Here is a 23,428-nt window from a genome sequence, read left to right as displayed (position 1 = left end):
GAAGCATATGCTTAAATATCAGAATATGCTTAAATATCAGCTTTTACCAGCATGCACTATACTACATCAGAGACTTATAGATCTTTGTAGGGTAACAACAGGTATTACCTGACATATTTCCAAGGCACAAACTAATTAACAAGTTTCAAAGCCCGTACAGACAAGATACATTGCCTATAATAAATATTGAAAAGGGTTAAATTACAGCCTAATTCTCCACACTAAACTTTTAACTAGCTATGCATACTTTCCCAGTGCTAAATGTTGAAAATATGTTCATGATTGTTACTTACTATTCACCGGCAGCATGTTCAGGGTAGTGTATCTAACATTTACACTAATACTATTTTATATATTCCAACATCACTTCCTAAAGTCAACCCCTTCTTAATTAATACACATAAAGTAGTTTACTGTCAAGAACCAAACAAACTTGAATAATTTTACTACCATAGCTCTTATCCTTCCATGTTGCTGTTCTCCTCCCACACCCTCTGCTTTTGCCAAAAAATAGATCCAGAGGTTAGCTACATATACAAAACCTACATAATGCTGATGGTAAATAAATAATGTCTCTGTGCTTTTATTTGTGTAATATGCATCAGAGCTCATGGCCTTCATGCTCATTGTTTACTGTTTAGACACAAATCCTGTTTGTCTTCTACAACAGTCCCACTGGTGCTGGGGTGAGAAAAATGGAAGAGGAATGTCTGTCTTTGCAGCATACTGCATTTCTGCTAACTTCAGGATGGGAAAGGGTCTCAGTTTTCTATGAAACATCTCAATCTAATCTTTCCCATGAAAACAAATTTTGCTCTTATGACATTAAAAGCAAGCAGAATAAAAAATACTGACCTAAATGATTCAAATAAACCTCTGCAATAAAGTTGACAATTTCTATTGTGAGAATGTTTCTTTTACAGATACCAAGAAGGCGGCTCCTCATTCAAACAGCCTAGAATGCAATCTTACAAATAGTAGTAGACTGGCTCATAGATAATGGCTGATCACCACAGGCTTGTGGATTTTTTGTTTTGTTTGTTTGTTTCTTTTAAGCCAAACTACCTCTTAGGTTAGAAATGCTAATGAAAAGTTGGCATACACTTGAAGCTCAAAGTATCGTGCATCACTGTAAGACTTTAAACGCACACCCACTACTGCTGCCCCAAAATAATTCCCGTTAATGAATTCATTTATAGTACTTGACTAAAAGCCAAAGAAAGCTTCAGCAAAATATTATTCATTGCTCGACACAAAATAATTTGGAAAAATGAGAGATAGTCTTGAACATAAACCTAGTTTTTCATTCTGAAAATCTTTTCTGTCTAAATTTCATCACCATTTTAAGGAAGTAAAGTTCCTTGACTTCTCATGAAATTAAATTTCTTACTTTGGCATTATGTAATACAATATCAATGATTGTTATACCTTTGAGAAGAATAGTACCAATTTAAATACAGGCAAGAGTATTGTTTGATGAAGGTCAGTTAATTAAACCACCTAAAGCAACAAGTGTTGATCACGAAAAGCAAATGTTCCCAATATATAACATACCTTCTGCAGGTGAATAACTGCAAGAAACAAGATTGATAAGAGAGCAAGAAAGGGAATCATAGTTCAAGTACTAAAAGAATATTTGTGCTAAGAAGATTAAAGACTTTAAATAAAAACTCTTGATGTATTTTTTTGTTGTTTGTTTTGAAGAGTGATACGATTTGGTGGGTAGAGGGAGTTTTCAAATAAGAAAGGATATTCTAGAAAATAATTTAAACTGAAAACTAAAAATAGCTTTTGCTGGTTTGGAAGAGTCAGGATGAAATTAAATCAATACAGTCCCATAATGCTGAGGGCCTGGAAACAGAAGATGCCTTTACTCTAATACAGAAAAATGCCAGGACCCATTCTCAAGACATTTGGTGCACAACACCTTGCATCCACGCAGAACAGCACTGCTTCTTCCAAGGTCTCTGCTGGGAGCAGTCTCTGGCCAGCCACACTCTGCCTGGGGAACCACCTGGTTGAGCTGGTATAGAGCAAAATCATTGCAGGAACGTGCTAGCAGTGAAAGGAGGCAGACAGCTTCGCTCAACTGCCAGCATCGAGGTCGGATCCTGGCATTGTTTACTGTACTAACATAACATCATGATCTCTGAAAACTACATTTTAAAATTAATTTCTGTAGCTTGGTTAAAGATAGGCAGTCCAGTTATATTTTAAAATAGGTTTTTGCATTACTTTATTTTGATATACAGAAGTCAACTATTAAAAAAGAAATCCCTTCCAATCCACCATATTCACTTTTCAGTCTGAAAAATAACCCCTACCCACCTTCATTCTCTGTATATCATCACCTGTAATGAAAATTCTACAGCTTTGACTTGCCTAATTACTAACGACAGTGCTGTACTCACTGAGAAAATAGAATCCAGCCCCTCTCAGTACAAGCTCTATTCTCAATGAAGGACTAAAACCAGTACTAAAGCTTAGCTTCGCTATAAAAAAATATACAGGGAGCAAAGTAAGTGAAAAATTAGTAGAAGAATTCCAAATTTGAGCAATCTGTTTGCCTACAATGACCTAACTTCACACAAATAGAAAACATACTGTCAAAGTCCGAATTCCTGAAAGGTGTACTGCAAGCAAGAAAAAACAGTAGTAGTTCATGAGATTTCACATATAGGAAACACAGTCACAGATATAACTTCACTTCTCTTCACCTTTTTAGCATATATATAAGATGTAACAAAGGATCCTCAAACTTGAACAATTCTATTTAATTCATTCCCATCATCCAAAACATCTGGTAGAGCTGCTACACTTGCTTAGCTAAACTGTCCTCTGTAAATCCAGATTAAAACCTTGTACTCTGATAGTATTTTGCAAATGATCTATTGCTGACTTTTAATGCAATATAGGTGAAAGCAGAACCTGGGCCTTGCTATTTATAGTTGAGAGACTACATCAGTGTTCTCATTTGCTTGTATTCCTATCCTATTGGCAACTAGCCTCAAGTGTATCACGTGTTTTTTGTTATCTTAAATACTGATCATTTGTTTCCCTTGATAAAATATTTTTTCCTTTCTCAATGTTTGTATTCCTCAGCATGCTAAGTTACATTAGAATGGGATGTGTCCTTTGCAAATATAGCCTTACAGCCACAGACCCCATGGGATTAGTCCCACTGCTTACAATGCACAGGATTGATTCCAGGTTAACCAGTCACTCCAGAAAAGGAAACACTGCAAAGGAAAACATACTTGAATGCTGTACTGCTATCAGATTTATTTCATTGAATTATCAGCACATAACATGGTAATTTTAAAACCAATCATCAGTGTCAAATGGATTCAAGGAACATTCACATTTCTGGTATGTACCACCAAATAAAACCCATTTAGCATTGTAAACTTGCTTTGCTCACGATAAAGAATTTGCAGTTATGAAAAAAAATGCTTTATTTATATTTAGATTGGAATGGAACAGGAAAGATTTATAAAGGACACAGGCATTTATCCTCAAGAAAAGGACTGGCCTTTATTTAAGATGATCTCCTATCCTGGAGATTTTATCAACAGCAGCACAAAAGTCTGTCAATTTTAATTTCTGTTCTGAATGAAAATTTACCTGATTCCTTTTTTGTCAGAGCAGTAAGAACTTTGAAAATTTGTTCAGATTTTCAGATATTAATGCTATCATAGGTCCCCTAAATTCCTCTCAGAGCCCCCCTGTTAACAGAACAGAATTTCCTGGTTGAATTCTGCTTAACTCCAGGCAGCATGTGTTCCTCCAAAGAGTTAGTCAACTGAATTTCCAAATTCTGCTGTCTCTCTTTAATGAAGCAGATGATTTAACTTAAAATCAGTCCCTTGCTCAAGGATCTTGCCATTTTCTCTAGGATGGTGTCTTTGGGAAACAACCAGCCTGCACATAGAATAACTGCCTCTCCTGCTTCTGCCCTTGCACAGCATTGGTAGCAGATAAACTAGACTGAAAGAGGAAAAAGTGGTCACAAAATGATCACCTAAAGAGCAGCAGGACTGCCTGTGACAGCTGCTCACCAAGCCACGAAAGAAAAGAAAAAAGAAAGGGAGCAGAACTCATCACTTTAATCCTTGACTATAGTGTAACTTCAATAATTATGCGGTTTCTCAATCTCAGCCTAATTCCTAAGGGATCACCATAGCTGATAATAATTAGCATCTCTTTGACATTCTCAGCAGAGAGTCTCCTAAATGAATGGGTATGGAATTGAATGTGTCTCACTGATCTAGGCAATTCCTGCAAAGTAGGATTAAGTCATTCTTGACAGGCAGTTTAGGAAACACCACTTCTACCTGCGCTAAACTTATCCTGTATATACACATTCTGGCCATAATCAGGATTTTTTCATAAGAAATAGATCCATTTAGTTCACTCAGAGATCCAAAATTAAACACTGATATTTATGGTTCATGCATATGCTTCAGTGAAAGTAACAGGAATATGTCACTATTTTAATTTTAGGAAAATGGTAAGAACCATTCTCCACTCCTTTTGTTCTGTTCTACTTTATATTTCATTCTTTGTATAAATGTGGGTTTACTGTAATGTAATCCCCTGGGGCCTAAAGGCGGTTGAGACTACAGTTCTATAAATTCTCTGTCAGTTAGTTATTAATGTTTATTTTTATAAAGAATATCTCCATGGGAAGTGTTTATGAAGACACATTTTAAAATAACTCCAGCAAAAAGTTTAGATCCAGCTATACAAAATTTATAAATGGTACCCAGTTCAGTAAGGAAGTTTACATTTCACCCTGCTAGACGGTATTACCACTGACAAAGCCTCCTAAGTCTTAACATGTAGACTTTTCTATTTGCAAAGCCTATTTTCCTGATGTCACCCTTTTTCAAAAGCTTTTTAAATACAATTCTTTTCTTTAATTAAAAAAGCTTATTTCAAACCTGCAGGGAAACTTATCAAGTTATAGTAAAAATCTGGTTGACATACAGTTTCCTTTTCAATACTTATTTATTGGAAACAACGCAGGTGCTCATCTGTTACCAGTTCATATTGTCTTGAAACTAGATGACAAAAAAAATCAGGGTAAATTTGACAAGCAAATAATAAGTTTGGTCAGGAAGCATGAAAAAGTCTCTTTTCATATATCAAAATATCAGAGGGGAAAAAAAGAATGCATTTTTACAAATATCTGCAGAGATTCTGAAGGAGCTTATTAATCTTAATCATCAAAACCAGGATCTCTAATAGAAATCCCTCTTTTAAAAATACTTTGATATGGGATATTTCAGTGAACCATATGTACTTCATCAGATAAGATACTAATTTTCAATAATCCATAATAATGTCTGTTGCTAAAAATACTTTAGTAATACCATAATTCTAAGAAAGTCACTAGTTATAAACATTGTCAAAGGTTATGATTTATCAGTAACCCAGCATTCTTGAAAATCCTCACAGTATACAGCTGTATACCATATATTTGTAGTGTCTCCAGCCCCTAGAAATTAGTACCTGCCTTACAACACAAACAGAAAGCTTTATAGTGTGCTCAAATCTTTCCTAACACTGGTCAGGTAGAGGCTCCATTATGAAGCGGTGAAAGCTAAGAGATTGCAATTGTGACATTGAAGCCTACTAACAATTAAAGTTGCTTTCCCTGCTTTATTTTTTATGGGTGCTTGACAGAAGCGATAGCAATGTTGGCGACTCAGATGCTGTGGTGGGTTTTGACTAGCCATAGGCTGTCTGGTGACGAGTCAGGCTGCTCTGCAACAGCACACTCCAGCTTTCCAACGATCCACTGAAAGTCCAGATTTATTACAGGCAGTTTTAGAAATCCTTTTCTATCGCTGACCCTTGAAGCTTTTTCAAACTCTGCATTAATGCTGCCCAGTGAGGCTAATTTTTGTGTACCACGGTTGGATGCGCCATCGTCTAGCACACCAGCACATCCGAGTTCAGGCAAGAGCATTTAAAAACTTGTCGTCTGAAAAGGTTTAGATGAGCTCACTGTCGCGGGTGTGACTGTTTGCCGGAGTCATTCTCTGGACTCCCTTGCTGTCCTGTTTGGAACATCTGTACCACCCAGGGTGGAGGTAGGAGGCTTCTGAACAGCATCCCCAGGAGACATTAAACAGCGTGCAGGTCAAGTACACAAAACAACAAAACAAACAGATGGAAGAATTAAAAACACGAAGCTAAGAAAAGCTTTAGAAAAATTTTCTGGGCTGTGATCTTTTGATTTAGTGTGAGGTAGTGGAGACCAAAGTCATTTCTCACCAGGCATGTAAAACATACACCTTGTGCCTGGAATTCCAACTGGCATCATTTTTGCTCTAGTGAATTCTTCTGGCGTCTACAGCTTATGTTGCTAAGCCTGCCCAGCGGATCCAGGCCCTGGCACTGACCGTGGTGGGCTTCCAAGTATCACCTCTAAGGTTACCCCGTATGTCAGACAATACTTATTATTATGCCTAAGCCCTGGCTGTGTGGATGTGGAGCCTGACATTTCAAAGCCAGTCCTAAAGAAGAGTTTGAAGAATGGTAATTATATTACTTACCAATTTCAAACCAGTAAGAGATTATTTTGTTAACCTTTATGTAAAATGGTCATCTGTAACGCTATTTAGAATGTGAAGATAACATAGCATAGCTATTTATAAGCACTTTGAAACAGGGCTTCTGAATTAATACTAACAGTAAGTCTCAAACCCCTCAGGCATGCATTCATAAGAACTATAGCTACTCCTGTGCTAACTTCTTACTCAAAATCAGTACCTCTTGGATGGTGAAATAGATAACAGTGACTGAAAAGATCTGTAAACAATAAAGCTTTTTGACTTTTTAAATTTATTTTTTATTTCTTTGGATAAAACGCTGGGTTGCCCTTTTGCTTGAATCGTCTTTAGATTACCTAGTCTGTCTCCTGGAAATGTACATAAAAGCTGGCTGGTTTAGAAGATCATCATCTTGACACACATATTTTATTCACTAAGAACCCTGCAGGGATCATGAGGCCAGAAAGATCTGCCTCTGTGTACTGAAGGTAGTCTTAAAAAACAAGCATGAGCTGCGCTCAGGCCATAGCCTTCCCAGTGCCCTGAAGTTGCACCATAGTGCTTTGAAATGGCTGGAGCTTAGACTCTTACGCCACGAGAATGATTTCTTTCCCCATTAAACAATTTTTGAGGAAATCAGTACAACTCAAGGGAAGCCACAGGCTGTAATAACTCTGGAAAATGTGTGTTTTCAAAAGGATGGCATTTTATGGTGGAAAAATTACTAACCTCTACCAATAACTTTATTGTGTGGTATCTTCTAAGCTGCCTTAAGATTTTTTCCCATTATATTATAAATTCTATTTTTTGGGGTATAGATGTTTCTACTTTATGTTGAGCAAACACTTCAGGTGGAAAAATCTAAAACAAAAATCTATTTAAACAGGAACTTTGCCTGCCCATATTTCACTATATATTAGTAAGGAAATACAATAATGTTTAAACAAATACTACATTCAGATCAGAAGGTATTTTGCTACTTATGTTATTTATATAGCAACATAAATATGTGGTGCTATCTGTTTTCTTTGAGAGACAAAAAGACAGATTTCAAGCTTTAAAATCACTTACTCTAAAAGTTAGTGACACAAGCACTATGTCCCTTCATAAAGATATGCAATTTTAACCTTGGAACACGAAACGGCTATACTAAAACTGTCCTTACATCTGAACATACATAATTAATGACTGGATAGAGCTTAATAATTCAAAATTTCATCGTCAAAGGAAAAATGTTGAGAAAGCATTAAATGAGTAAAAATGAAATGGAGCATCTCCTGCAGTTTATACAGAGGTGCTACATCACTAACAATAGCACTGGAAGCAGTCAAGGGTGGCTGCTTACTCAGAAAGTTACTATGCTTTTTACCTCTAGTTCCCCTATTTTAATTCTGTCTACGGTTGTGGTAACTGAAAGTCAGCATTACTAGTGACTGTTTTGTAGTTAGTGTGAAATGATTTAATTTCATCATGCTTCTGGGGAATATTTGTCACTTGCTGATATTCAGGTACCTAAACATGGATAAAATCTTCTTGAATCTATAAGGAGAAGTTAAGTTTAATCATTTTTTCCCAACCCCACAATCTTCTGGCATCCCATACTACAAATAATTTTCTAAGGATCAAAGTTATTCAATACACAGGGTCCTGCACTGCATTCAGGGGGGCACGGGACCTGTTCCTGATCCTACCACTGACCTTGATGAATATCCATGCTTTGGTTCCCTGTGTGTAAACCATGAGTAATGTTTACTTGACTTTATAAAATATCTTGACCCTGAGGAATGAAAAGGATCACACAAGCCAGGTCCAAAGGACAGAGGCACCTCTGTAAACGTAAGAGCAGCTAAGAGGTATTATTATCCCTGTAGACACCAGTTATGTGGATGTGGGTAGGGACTCTGTAGGATGGAGAGGGCAGGGAGGCTAATCCTCTGTGGAGGAAACGGTGAGTCTTGGGGTGGGCAGGTATGAGGAAAGGGCCAGTTTTGTCAAGCAAGGCGCAGGCACAAATAAGCTTGGGATCTAACAGCCCAGTGAGACACTCTGATAGCCAATATGATTCTTCAGCATCTGAAAGATTATAAAGTGTTATTATAATCTTCCAATCAATGTAGATAGAAAACAGTTGAGAGAATAAAGCCTAATTAATACAAACACCACTACTGACAGGATCAAAGGTCATGTCAATATTATAAACTGTGTAATTAAGAAAATAAATGCAGACACTCATGGATCAAAACTATGAGTTGTTTGGTTTGGTTTGTTTTTTTCTTAACTTTCATTTTTATTTAAAGTAAACCTTTTAAAGAGTAAACCACTGCCCAGAGTATTCAATGTCTTGAATACTGAAGTGAAAAACTGGGAAGTTAGACGTGACTCCAGGAGACATCCTCGGAAAAGCCCATGCTTTGCTCCAGTGTTCCTCTGGGCTTCCGTGATGATTACCAAAAATTCTGGGTGATGCCCATAAGATTTAGTACTGCCTTCTGTTCCATCTATTCCCCTTTCCTCTTTCTGCCTTTAACAAAATTTGAGACAAACTGAGTGTATTGTGGGGACTGGTAAAAGGAGGTCATTGCCCAGAAAGTGACTATACAAGGTCCTTGACAAAATCGTAACAAAGTCCGAACTCCTTCCTTCTGAAAGATTGTTTCATGAAAAGCTCATGCCCTTTCCAAATAACCTTGCTACAGAAAGGATTTTTAGAATATTTATATTGTGGTTTTTGTATGTATATACCCTTTTTCCAAATTTAATGTGCTTTAGATCTTATATTTCTATTGTATATTTTTTAATTTTGTATAACCAGCTGATACACTTCCAAACTCAGGCATGCATTTTCTGATGTTTGCTGTGAAACAAGCAAGCTGACCTGAGGTCTCAAACGTCATTCACTAGGAACAAAGTTCTATTTACAGCATTAGCTTTCTCGACCCATTTATTTCTATTGAAATTAATACAAAACCTCCACTAAATAAAAGACATACCATGAATATTATCTACAAATTGCTGTTAGCTACTTGCTTTTTTCATACAGTGTTTCTAAAAGGCTTTTCATGCTGTGAATTTAAAGACAGCATTTAAGATGTCATTATGGCATGTCTTTATATACAGCTACCATTAAGGTCTTTATAATGGATTCAGAAGTGATGAACATAGAAGGTGCATGTGTCTCAGTCAGACATGACATTAACATTTTTATGGCAGATGCACTGGCACAATTTCAATCAACATCACAGGATAATTTTGCTGTGGAAAATGCTACAGGTAATTTTGGTTACTGTAAGAGGTTCTGAGAATATATTTAAAGAAATTTAAAGATCTCAATAAGTACTTTGGGAACAGCAATACATTAGTATTTATTGTAACATTTACTCAGCAATGAACATGAAATTTGATCTTGTACAAGACATTAATATACAACAAACAAAAAATTATCAATCAGCATGTCTCAATCAGAATCAAGAGGCTGGTTTAATCTATAACAACTTCTATTTAGATGCTTTTAAACACTTACAATGCAGTCCATCAGACACATACACATCACAATTTTAACTTCTATTCATCATTTATTATTCACTGTGAATGGATCATAAAACTTACGATAGGACTCCAGACCTGTGTTTACATTCTCACCTGGGCTGTTTTTCTTCATCAGGTCCCTGGACATCTGCAGGGCTCTCCTGATGTGACTGGGCTGTACCCACGTGCAAAGGTCACCACTAACAGACCACAGCTGAAGATGTAGTTAGAAAGGAGCTCAAGTTCAGAAGCTTTAAACCGTCATGAAACCATCTATGAAACACTTTGTTATTGACAAGCTGGAAGATATTCAGGGAAATTTTAAAGGGTAATGGTGAAAATGAATGGCAAAAGGCTATGGCAAATAGCCTGGCCCCAAGTTAATCAGACAATAGAGATGCACAGCCAGGATGCAAGATGAAGTAATTGCATGGTGTGATGGTAAGAGTCACAGTCAGACTTGTTATACAGAACTGGCTTTGTTCCGCTGGGATCGACTAACTCTGGGATAGTCTTTCCATATGGCAAAAACTCCACTCCTCAGTAAGAAAAAACAGGATCACACCCTGAGCTGTGCTAATGTTCCATGCATCCTTCCCCAGCCGATGTCCCAACGAATCACCAGGGCCAAAAGGCACCATGCGAATTCTTTATTAAAATGGGAACGACAGGGTTTTGATTACCTAAATCACCAAACCCACTTGATAACACAAAACAACACGTGTTCAAGCTTAGGAAACATACTATTTTCTTCTGATAAAGAATCTTACTGCTAAGCCTTTCTGATATTCAGACTAGCCTTTTGCAGTGTGCAGCAGCCTGAGAAATTACTTAAGGGTAGAACACAGCTTGGACTGGCAAAGCTTCATGCAGTTCCTCTACCTCTCCATCAACATCCAGTAAGTCTAAAAAAAAAAGATAGGGATAACTATATATAGGGATAATTTATGGTTGCTTAATATTATATGCAAGCTCAAAATATCTATATGGAAGAAGAAAATACTTTTCTATATTTAATGTATTTTGTAATTTCATTGCACTGGGAAATTCTCATGCACCTCTACCACCAAAAATTCATTTAAATTATTAAGGCCCTGTGGATATTTAAACAATTCCTGACATGCCTCCAAAACAACAGCCACTGTAATAGTGAGGTGGCTTCATTATAATAAGTAGTACAGTCTCCCTGTAACTAAAGAAAGCTTAGAGAAAATGGGATTTAAATACATAGGGTGTAAATACACACTCCTTTCCCCACCACAACACAGCTCAAGCTTAAGCTACAGACACGGAGTTTATCAGAATAGCACTCCAGAAGATCAGGGAAGGACAGGGGCCAAAAAAACCTCCTTTACACAGGGAAAAAACCAAATATGTGGGCAGATCATTCAATGTAAGTGCAAAGAAATGCATGGAGATTAATTATTTCATCTATTATATTCCATCTGCAAGCAAAGGTGACTTTGATCAACTGTGAAATAAAAGAGTTGGGGAAAAGGCAGCATGGCAACATTGATCTTACGAGAGAACTGCAAAGGCATCCAAAAATGAATTCAGCAAATAGCAACGGCAGATTAAAAACTTTTGCTTAACTAATGGTTCCAACAACTGCTCCCACACACTTTTAAAGAAATAGGAATAAATGACACATACACTGCCTGAAATCAGGAAAAAAAATCACTGTGCTAGAACCAACAGACCATTTAACAGACTGATTTAGACTAAAAAGAGTTTTTCCTCTGGCACCTTGCTGCAGGGAGAATATGAAGGGATGATCATTGTGATATAAACCACATACTAAATTCTAGTGATGAAATACTATAAAAACATGATGTCTTCAAAGAAAAAATGTTAGTGGGTTATTTCCAGCAAAATTTGCTGAAGATGTTAGAAATCATGCATAATTTTGTAATGACATTTTCTGAAGAATCAAAAGGAAAAAAAAAAGTGTTTCAGGCTACAAAGACTTACAGAATTAAGTTCACTAACAATAAAATCAGGATAAGGTCATTAGGTTAAGTGGCTGCTGTATGGGATGACAGAACCATAACAAGGTTCTATAAGCAAAAAATATTGTATCATTTGATTTTTAACTCTTTCCAAGAAAAAAAGAAATGTATAACAGAGAATCTCGGTATATTTCCTCACATTACAGGCTACATCTTACAAGTACTCCAGCTATCCTAATTAGTACTATATCTGACAGCTTGATTCTTAGAAATAATAATGTTGATATTATTTAATGCTAGAATTTTTGCTTTTAAGTAATATTATTTCTAACCATCATAATGCTTGTCTAAAAAGATGTTTGAGAACCTGTAATTTTCTTTTGTTGAAATGGATTAATTATTATTATACTGGGATAGCTGACTTAAAAAATAATTAAAATCACACAGACTTCCAAATCAGACATTTAAAAAAACGTTTTCTCTCCTTGTCTGCTCAGGTTTAAGCAGGGAAGTCTTCACAGTACTGCCCTCAGCCCCATGGTCGCTGGTGCTGACTGTTATTTCGGCAGCATGCCTCCCAAGAAGACCAGCTCTGATTAGACTACTCGTGGGGAAGAATATTATGCAGAAGGGTAAAAATATCAGAATAAAGTTCAAAAGCAGAGCTAATCTTTGCCCGTGTATACCCTGTTGTACACAACACCCTCTTTGTTGATCAACAAAAAACACATTAAAACATCCAGGACTGGGCACAAAATACTAATGTGAATAACGGCTGTTAAGATGACTAACACTTTTATTACATATTCAGAATTGAACACTCTGGCCAGAAACCGAGCCAGAATAAACCGGAGTAGCCTCTCTGGAAGTTAATGGAACTATAATGAATTACACCAATTGAGAATTCAGAGTATTATTCTGGGATAGCTTGCTGGTGACATACACAAAACAAAGCAAGAGACTAACTGCATGCTGTGCATGAACACAGTCATTTTAAATTGTATTTCCTGAAAAGGCAGCTGAGTAATATAATTACCTGAGGAACACCTGGAATCCTTCTTGACCATTTTTTCTCTAGCAAAAGCTGTACATAGTAATTTTGTGCTTTAACTTATGCAAAAGGGTTTACAGTCGATTCCTTTTTTCTTTCCCCACAAGCTCTGAACTAGCAAGGAAAAAAGCATCACCATGACTATTCTGTAAAACACTCAGTTTTAACTCATTAACACACCATACCTATCCCAGAATATGACATTCCATTCGATACAATAAATCTTTCCCAACCTTGGAAAAGTCAAAACAGAGTTGCGTGGCCTGACCAGTTTGAGGAGGATACTCCCAGATGCTATGACGGACTCCAAGCCCATGCAGCTAGATGGTCCCCAGATTGCTGTTAGCCTGCACGGTTGCGTATCAAGGCAGCCATTTCGGAGACTCTTGTTTTGGTGGCATAAAAAGGGAAATGCTATGTACCTTCATGATTTAGTCTCAGTAGTCTTTACTACAAAACCACCTGTTATTCTTGCTAAAACTATTTTTACTAATAACAAGAACTGTGTTGATCTTATTATCCAAGGATATCTAAGGAAAATAAAGCCACCCCCTCTTTACTAGAAACTGCGTTCAGAATCTTCCCTACCATAAATCACTGCACAAGTTCAGCGGTTCAAAGTGCTGCTTTCCCCCAGACAAGGGTTTTAAAGTTCCTCAGATTCATGTGCAACAACGGGATGATGTATTCCAAGATGCGTCTGCTAATTAAAGTGTCGGTGTATTTCTGAATGGCAGCAGCACGGATCCAGCCTGAGTAATCGGGAGACACAGGCAGTTCAACTCCGAGATACCAGACTGCCGGACGGAAGGGTTTGTTTTTTGTTTTGCCTTCTAGTTTCCTACCCCAGACACAGGATACAGATATATGGCACAGGTCAGGGTTAATACACTGTCACCGAGATAAGGGTCAAGACTGACTGAGCCAATGGCTACTGTTAACAAATGTGATTTCACTTTTCTCCTGTACTAGAGTATTTTAGCAAGCCACACTAAAGAGAGGGGGACGAAGTGGGAAATAGCTTACACTCACCTAAAAGCAGTGACGCTTTTTCCTGTCTAACATCCCATTTTGTAAAAAAAATAAAATGAAAATGCAACTTGATCTGTCCTTTACTCCTACTACTCCTTGCTGCAGAAAGATGGAGCGGCACAGAGTGAAACAGGCACGGTTCCTTCCTTCAAGCTCATAAAAGAGCTGCAAAATCCCCATTTAATCCCAAATTTAATACCTTGTCTCCCACCAGAAGACAGGAACTGTGGGTTCTCCCTGCTAAGGCACATCTCCCCCAGACAATGCAGTCTCCCTGTGCCTGCTCCTTTCCTTCCAGATGAACAGAGATTTGCTGACAGACAGTCTCCTGCCCAGGGGGAATTTACCAGCGAGTTATTTTAAGGCAACTTTGCATTGTTTATGAAGAGAAAATTCTCCTCAGTAGGCCAGAGACACAACCCTACTAGGGCTGTAGCTTTATGAAAATTATTTAAAGCAATGCATTTTAGCCATAAAATATAAACATCTCCTGAAAGTGCCTGCTTATCTGGATGCTCAGTACAGCTCTTCAATGTCTATGCCACTTCAAAGAACAGAAGAACATTCGCAGAGTTGGCCTTTCTCTGCACATAAAAGTAACTTCGATCCCCCAAACATCAGCCAAACCTCACAAGCAAGGCATACACTGAGGAATGATATACTACCTACAATGGGATGACTGTGTTTCTTCTGTCCTTAGTTATCCTGTCTGGGGGGATAAGCAGGGAAGCAATAAATCAGCTTCTCTCCTTAGCTCTCCATAGCTTAATGACTACCTCCTCAAAGGTCCAGCATGAGGTGGACAAGACTCTCCTTCTCTCAGGATGCACTGAGAATGATGCCTGTTCCCAAAGTAACGAAAGATTTTCTGCCTATTATTTTCCTAGTTTATCAAAATTTAATTATGCTACAAAGCTAATCAGGAAGCTCTCAGACATTTAAACAGCTTTTTGATGTTCACATACCTAAAAAGAAGGGTTTTTTTCACTAGGCAATTCATGAACCCAGTGTGGTAACAGAGTGAAGAATAAACCATCAGTAACCAGTTCAATAGCCTAGAAAGTAATATAATTCACTCATACAAGCGCACAAATGAAAGGCCAATCACAGTTTTGACCTTGCTGATGCTTTGTGAAAATGACTGACATCAATCTCATGGTCCAAATATCTTAAGGATAGCTTGAAAGCACTTATAGCCCTTAAAAATTCTCCAGTAAGAAATCTTCTAATCCTTTCCTTGTTTCACAGCCAAGAGACCCCTGACATGATAGGACTCATGACAGAGATCTGATTTTACCCTTGGCCTGATGTAGTCAATGTCATCAGCTGGCAATAATTGGGGTCAGCTGCTCAGTGTAATGGTTAGCTGTGCGACACCTTTCATTTCTTTCTCAAAAAAATCAGTTTAAGATGCAGGCAGGTGGGAAATTGAAGATCACATTTCCATCATTTATGACCCACCTCCACCTCTGATCACAGGGAAAAGACAGATGTATTCATGTCACGAGTGCCAAAAATCTTTATCAAGTCCTTGGTGGCCAGAAGCACTTTTTACATCTCCCTAAAAGCTATAAGCCTCAACTGTTTCTTGGAAATATAAACTAGAAATTCCACAAAGAAAATAGCTCTCTGTTCCCCACTTTGATGAAAAGATAAAACATGCTTATATGAGAAGCTTCATCTGCAAAAGCTAAGTGCACAACAGGAGCTTATCCCTCCTGGGCACCCAGAGAGGATGTGTATTTAATTTTCTTCTGTATCTTGATGGCAACTTATGCTTGTTTAGTGATTTGTTAATATTCTCAGATCTTACAAACACTTGGAGGAACACTTTCCTAAATTTCACTGGTTAATTACATGGTTTTAAACATGGGGGGACGTAAAAAACAACGAAGTAAAATAAATAAAAATACGGCACATCATATGAAAATGAATGACAGCATAGTGTAGTGATTGAAAATTCATTTAATCGAAAGGTCCAGCTGCATTTTACATCTATCCAAAAATTCCCAAATTTCTCATCTTCTCTATAATCCAACGTCAGAAGTGGAGCTGCTCTGTCACTGTGTCAGTTCAGCTCTCCACACAGGCTCAAAGCCTTAGCTATCAAACAGTCCAATATAAAAGCCAGTGTAGCTATATCTGTCCAAACTGATTGTATTTCAATAGCCGTAATTACCAACAAGCTAAGCAGACATTTGCCTAACTCACCATCACCCTTCCCCTGCCATTAAATCAACAGCCAAAGGCATTCAATTAGATCAGCAGTAAAGTCACTTCTGTTCCTGTGCCATTTGCTCAAAAATTGACCATTCATACCTTTTTCTCCTTTCTCCTCTATTTACCCCCAAATCTTTTGACTTTCTTGCATGGAGGATACTCTTCAGTGCTGTTCCTCTTCTGCTTGTGAGGCATGTATTGTATCTCCTTTGACCCCCATGGCTGTGTACTTGCATTGCTTTGCAGTAAGCCAACTGGCCACTTCAGTAATATCCCTGAAAATCCACCACTTAGTTCTTACGTTAGAGTTCTACTCTAACACACTAAAGACAAGAGTTTTAACTAATATAAATCAGTAATAAATATTTAAAAGACGTGTAGATGTGGCACTTAGGGACATGGTTTAGTGGGACTTGGCAGTGTTAGGTTTATGGTTGGACTCAATCTTTAGGGTTTTTTCCAACCTAAATGATTCTATGATTCTATAAATCAGCACTCAGTTACCTGACCACCTGGCTCTAACAATTCGGCCAGAGTCCTAAAGTTGACAGTTAAGTTGAGTGCTGTATCCCCATGATAACTCACCTGTTAACAGTATAAATTTCTTTTAAGGAATAGGGCTAAGCTACACCAGTGAGAATTTTCTCTTTAAAATCAAGGTAGGCGACAATACTTGAGTTGACCTTTTTGCTGAATGGAACCAAAATCAAATCAGATATAATTTACGAGCAGCTTCAACTGGAGGACAAGTATCAACATGTTTTTAATCTTCTGCATAAAGGAACATTTCTCAGCGAGCAGCCGCACAAACAAGCAGCAGTGTTTTGCAGGGAGGTTTATTAAACACACCTTGCTAAATGGTTTAAAACAAGTGAGCACTGGGAATTGTGACTCAGATTTGCTGTTGTCAAGTGAGGAAATTGGGGAACTGAGTCTTTAGGCAGCCTACAATCAGTCTCAGTTAAAGCAAACTGTGAGTAAGTGACAGACCTTCGCCAAGGAACAAGTAATGGACTGAATGGTCTCAATGCTAATTTGAACCAAGGAGCAGTGTTTGAATAAACTGTGGATGAGAATTCATCTTTGGATACAGATGAAAGCTGATGCCAAGCAATTAATATAAGTGACGTTTCACAGCAAATTGAGAGGCAGGTGATTTTTGTCAAAGCCGCTTGTTACTAAGCTTTGTTTAGCACTAGGACTAAACAGAAAATGAACTGTTATGTGCTGTGTTGCAAAACTACACGCAAAGAAAAGCAGCCAGGTAAAAAACATAGGCATTGGAGATCTAAACACAATTCTGTTTTGTGGATTTTGAGGGATTTTTTAAAAACAAATTGGCCAAGAAAATTATTTACTACCAAGTATCCTGTTCATATTGTACATCTATATCAATCTGGTGTTTCTGGAAATCCCAACAAAAAAATGCTGCAAACCTTTCACACATAGAAAACGGGAGTCATTGGAAACCAATGACCAATTAAGAACAAAGTATCTTAATTAACAAAGGACATCCAGTGGTTCACAAAATGCAGCTGCTCTGGAAAAACAGCACTTCCATGAGATTTTTCCAAGGTTGCCTGTGGGGTTCTCTGCTTTGAACGCTCCTTCTTACTGCACACAATCTAGCAGTTAGATTCTCTGTCATATAATGCTACGTATGCCGTTTCAAATACGAAGGCATACATTTTGCTGTCTGCTTCACTTACACTTCCTGATCTTGCATACACTGATCAATGATGCAAGAAGCCAGTGTCTCACTTCCTAGACATGTGTCCCAAATCTTCTCCCTTTTGCTGTGAGACATATTCCTTCCCTGTCTCCTGGGCCATAGGGCAACTCCAGAGAAGTGACTAAGTGTTTTTATAATGTGCTTTCTCTCTTCACCTCCTAAAGAAAAAGACAGAGCAGTGAAGCTTTCACCTTCATCAAAACTGTGAAAGTCTTGTTTGAATTTAAAGATTGCATATAAAATGTTTTGATGCTTTCAGCAGGACTGATGAGCTACTACTGAACCATTTTGTTAATTATACTGTTCCTAAAACAAACCAAGTTTTATGTGTAACCAAAGAAGTTAATATTTGGTGAGGTGTAATGAAGTAAAATACTTTTGAGTAGGGAACAGATAACAGCTTTATTTTGCATTTAAGTTTTTGTATATTTTCTTTTATATTACTTTAATGTCTTCAGCAAATGAGCTGCATTCACAAAACATGGAAATGGTAGAACAAAATTAAAATAACCTTAAGCAACTGAGAGCACTGGGATGCCAACATCACCCTTATGCAAGAACTCGTGGAGGTTACGAACAAGTTAACCTCTTTGTTTCAGATAGTGTTTCTCAACTCCTACTCCAAAGCCTTCCAATTGCCTGCCTCATATGTTTCCCAGGAAAGGTCTTAAGGAAATAGCTGGCAATCAGATACTCATGACCTGACCCTTCTCTCCCAGGAACCTAAGTAATGAGTATCCTTGTGAGAATTCAACTCATGGCTACAGATTAAAGAGCTATTTTTTCCTGGCTGAGACAACAGCTCACAGTATGGCTGATCCCAAACAAGCACTGCTTTTGCCTTACTGAATTGGAGACGGTTGCAGTTTGCAGGATTAGCAGATGGAAACCTAGGGACAGCACTGTATAAGCAGAAACAATAGTTTAGCCAGGTAAACAGACCTGGAAGATCCAAAGTCTCAGCTGCTGGAGCAGAGCTGAGCTTAGCAGCCAAAGCACTGCTGGAAGGTGTTCTCCTACAAGTTGAGTTTATTTCTCCACTTGAAACAAATAGGTTCCTTACAGAGACAAAGATTAATTTAATGCCATGAATAGGTTAACTAATGACAAGGCTGTAGGGAAAAGAAGGTGCCTGGTGAGAGGAGGATGAGGAAAACTAATGTGGTGGCAGGTATAAAAAGTACACAAAATGCTCCTCTGATTTGCAAAAAGGTGGTGGTGGTAAATACAAACCAGTATTTTACTGTCAAAAGCATACGTAACAGGGATTTGTGCAGTATCAGCAGTTTTCTCTAGTAATTACAGACCTCAGATGCGAGTAAGAAAAGTTACACCAACATAAAACACTGGTGTTAACTGCAGCTTTATATTAAGTTTAGTCTCTCCTTATTTTCCTGAATTCTACATTTTTCCCACCCAGTTCCTCCTCCCCAACTCACGTTTACTGTTCTCCCCACTCAGGCCATACTGTTTTCTGAAGATGGCCAAAAATGAACACAAAAGCCTGCTCTGCACAAGTTTGAGCATAAGAGATTTGAGATTTTTGGTCTTGCTATAATTGGTTGCATGAAATAACTTTCCAAGCTATTGACTTATTAATTAACGAAATCATGGAAGTTACTTTGCTCATTCTTGAAACTTGAGATTATTAGCTATCAGCACAGTTGCCAATGAGGCGCTTATTCACTTTTGTGCTAAGAAAGTTTAATATATTTATTAAATAAAAAAATAAACTCTCCTCTCAAACTAAACAAAGGAATGCCCTGGCAGTAAAGTGGCAGGCATTTGAAATCAGCATAGTAAACTGGTTTTCTGCCATGGACATCAATACTGCTGATGAATTTGTTTTGGTTGTTTTTCAAATGATTGAGGCAGTTATTTGGTTAAGAGAGGCTAAGAAATACTGTTACGGAATAACTGGCAATTTTAAATTTTTATTATATTTTTAATATACTCCAAAATATTGGTACATATAAAAATATGCTAATGTACCTTTTTATTTTAATTATGCTAATGTTGGACACACTTGATATCTACACAAAGGGCTAAGTCCTATATTTTAATCCACATTCCTTAAAAAAAGACAGTTAAAAATGGGCACCCATTTTAATTTATATTTAGATATCCAAATGTATGCACAAATTTCTAGAACTGAGCAGCTCACTGAGCATCCAAATTTTGTTTGTATGAAGAAAGTGGTAGTGTGTCTTTTCACATGCTGACAGAATTGGTAATGCGTTATAAATGAGCTATTCATGACATTTTTATAAGCTACAAGGGAAGAAAAGGTTAGCAGCTTGACTACAGGGATACTTTCCTGGGAAAGGTGAATTACTAGGTTTAAATTTGTGAAGAATACAAAAGAAGGCCCAGTGATTTCATTATGATGATTAGTCTCAGGTGATCAAGATCACTCCTACTAACTGCTACCTCACAGGAATATGAGAAAAGCTGTCACTAGGTAAAGACTTGTGAACTGGGGAGGAAAAGTGCAGCAAGACTAATCCATCTCTGATCATGCTTTTATTTAAATCTGCCCTTTTTAAAGAAAAGTTAGATCTTTAACTTCTAAGGCAGGGGAGTCATATTCAGGATGCACAGACCCAGATGATAATTTTATCTGAACATATAGCTTTCAGATAGAGATTTAATCTAACTACAGCAAAAATGATCCTGTTTTAGAACATATACTGCAAAATACTAGAGTGGGTTTTGCACCTGTCTTTCTATACATACGTAAAGCACTGAGCCTCATGAATTGCCATTTTGCTCTTTACAGAGGGTTAGCAATTGATACGTTATATGTGTCGTACCAGAGTAAAACAAATCAAACGTATAAACAACTATGTAAATAAAATGAGGCATTTTTAAGCATGAGGAAATACATTCTCTCTCTGTTTCAGATATGTTGGGTTCTAGTCTCCACCCAATTAAAAAAAGCAGAAGACAGAGATTATGATACATTTGATTTGGCATTATATCTTTTGTTCCCTTTAATTTATACAGCAAGTCAAAAAACTAATAAGATGCTGCTGACAGCTGCAGTTTTGAAAATGTCTCTCCTCTGTCAGGTCACATGTGAGTAAGCTGTCTTTCAGAGTGTGTAACTTCACGTTTGATCTCCTTGAACACAGGCTTTGTAACTGATAGCTTCTTTGTGAGATCATTTGGCCCGTTGTACATAAAGGAGCATAAATCAACAAGCTCAGGTTAATCTTTAAAAACAAGCAGAATATAGTGAAACGCACGATAAAAACTGGAGTAATAATTACAGATGTCATTTGCCTATTGCCTCTGAATTATTTTAAAGCCATTTTTTCCCTTCTAAGTTTTACAAATGCCTAATATTCTACATGAAACTTGTGTATGTGATGTATGTAGTGCTATGCAGGTTGAGGAATAGGGTCCTGGAGGAGAGCCTTTCAGCCTAAAGATGAAAAGGAACTTCTCAGTTTTCCAGTACAATGCTCAACAAAAAACTGCTTTCCAGGAAAGCTGGCATCATGCCAAATTATTTCTGTGGAATTTGTGTATCAGAGCTATCATTTAGGGTTTCTATTGATTAAAGCAACTTTTTAAAATAAAATTTTATCACCTCACCCTCAATACCTTTTAGATTGATCTATAATCTATTTTAAGAATAAATGCTAAAGGACAAGTAGGAAAGTGATTTTATGACAGCACCTATTACTTGAGATGGACATAAATAACAAATATCTAGTAAAATAAGCAGGATAGAAGCAGAGAGAAGGTGGGAAGAAGTTAAAAACAAAACAAAACCACAAAAAGTTTAGGGGAGTATTACGTTCATGACTTTTAGCTCACAGAGCAAAGGGATTTCCTTCTTCTTAATCAAAGGCTTTTTAAAGGATTAAAAGAAAATAAAATCCTTTTCTATTCTTATTTTATATAGTATGAAGATTTTGACATTTCTTTAGATGTAAACTATGTTTCCAATCAAGAATTCACTGGCTTTGTAGAAACAAGAAAGGGCTACAGGAAGCAAACCCAAATAGGGAAATCAACTCTTAAATCTAGCAAAGACCTACCAGAGTCACAGTGTGAAGTTTAGTTGAGAAAATTTCAAGGTAAAAACAAGGATACATGCTTTAACCTGGAAAAGTAATAAATCAAGGAAACAACTATAGGTTATAGTGCAATCTTCAGAAACCCAGCTTTTAATCAAGATAGGCTGTTTGCTTGAATGAGACACTGTAATACAGTTGGGAAGTAATTAAGATAATTATTACAGTGAATGTTACACAGGTGGCCAGAGTAAATGCCTTTCCAGCATTTTGTCAGAGAGAAAGCAACATTCAAAATTCAGAAGTGGAAGCTTGTTACTGTGCAAAAAAAAAAATCAGTGTGGGTAAACAGCAGTGGAAATTTCTGATTACTCGAGTCACTACCAGCCATGACAAAAAACACACGAAACATGAAGTTTAAGAAGACAACCTACTAAATATTCATCTTAAAGTGAGAAGAGCTGTTATAAAATGTGCAACAGCCACAGGTTTCACGTCATGCCAGCAAACTTAGCTTGAATGCTCACTGAACACGAGACTCTCTGGTCTGCAAGTATCTGCAGTATCCAGGCTTTGTTGGTTGCCACTGATACGCAGCCCATTCAACAGCTGAAGATAAGGGCTTTTATCCTAATGTTCAGGATTATAGAAACTTGCTATCAGTTCCCTTGCAGGAACCATTTTTCTCAAGAACCAATACTTCTCTTTGATGAAAGGATACTTCTCCAAGAGCTGATACTGCTAAACCCAAGATCAACTCTTCTAAAGCACATCCATATTTCCAAGAGGGAAGGGAATACAAATGCATTGTGTTATTTGCATGTGAATTGTTTCATTAGTTTTCAGTATACCATGAAGTATACTTAAATATTTTTGATGCCTTTTCTTCCTCTCTGAATTACATATCTATATAAAACCATGAAGACACCAAAAGCAAATACGTAGCTTTGTAAATATGCACAAGAAAACTATCATAATAAATGGTGTGAACTGAACACAAAATAAAAAATTCCCATTAAGTTAGGCCTGATTATTATTTACACTAAAAGCAGTTAAACCATAACACTCACTATAAAGTAAAACATCCTTTACCAAAAAAAAAAAAAAAAAAAGAAAAAAAAGAAAAGTCTGGCTCAGTTTTACCTTTGCAAAACAACCCCCAGGAAAAGTAAACTTCAGACTGTACCTTCTGGGGAACCAATTTATGACCTGCAACTCAAAGAATTGTTTAGAGCAGGCATGTGGCATGAAGTTCATAATGAAACTGTGTGATAGAGTGGTTTCTTTGGCAGGTTTGCATAGATGAAAATAAAGCACTGTTGTCACTGTACATT

The 23,428-nt window shown here is 37.2% G+C and overlaps 1 protein-coding gene across 9 annotated transcripts in view; it reads right to left on the bottom strand.

The window, feature by feature from the left end:
* The window catches only part of XRCC4 (X-ray repair cross complementing 4), a 190,644-nt gene that overhangs the window by 68,755 nt on the left and 98,461 nt on the right, over positions 1 to 23,428 (bottom strand). Inside the window, exon 8 of one of the 9 annotated variants that reach the window (XM_072860698.1) lies at positions 10,878 to 10,990. The exons of the other annotated variants lie outside the window; for them this stretch is intronic. Within the exon in view, the coding sequence (XP_072716799.1) occupies positions 10,917 to 10,990 (74 nt within the window). The 3' untranslated portion in view covers positions 10,878 to 10,916. Of the gene's footprint in view, positions 1 to 10,877; positions 10,991 to 23,428 lie in introns of those variants that run through there. 9 annotated transcript variants of the gene reach the window in all.

The sequence above is a fragment of the Ciconia boyciana genome, chromosome 4 (genome assembly GCF_034638445.1).
Source record: "Ciconia boyciana chromosome 4, ASM3463844v1, whole genome shotgun sequence".
Taxonomy (NCBI): domain Eukaryota; kingdom Metazoa; phylum Chordata; class Aves; order Ciconiiformes; family Ciconiidae; genus Ciconia; species Ciconia boyciana.
Note: the sequence above shows the minus strand (reverse complement) of the source record. Positions and strands in the feature narration are given on the sequence as shown.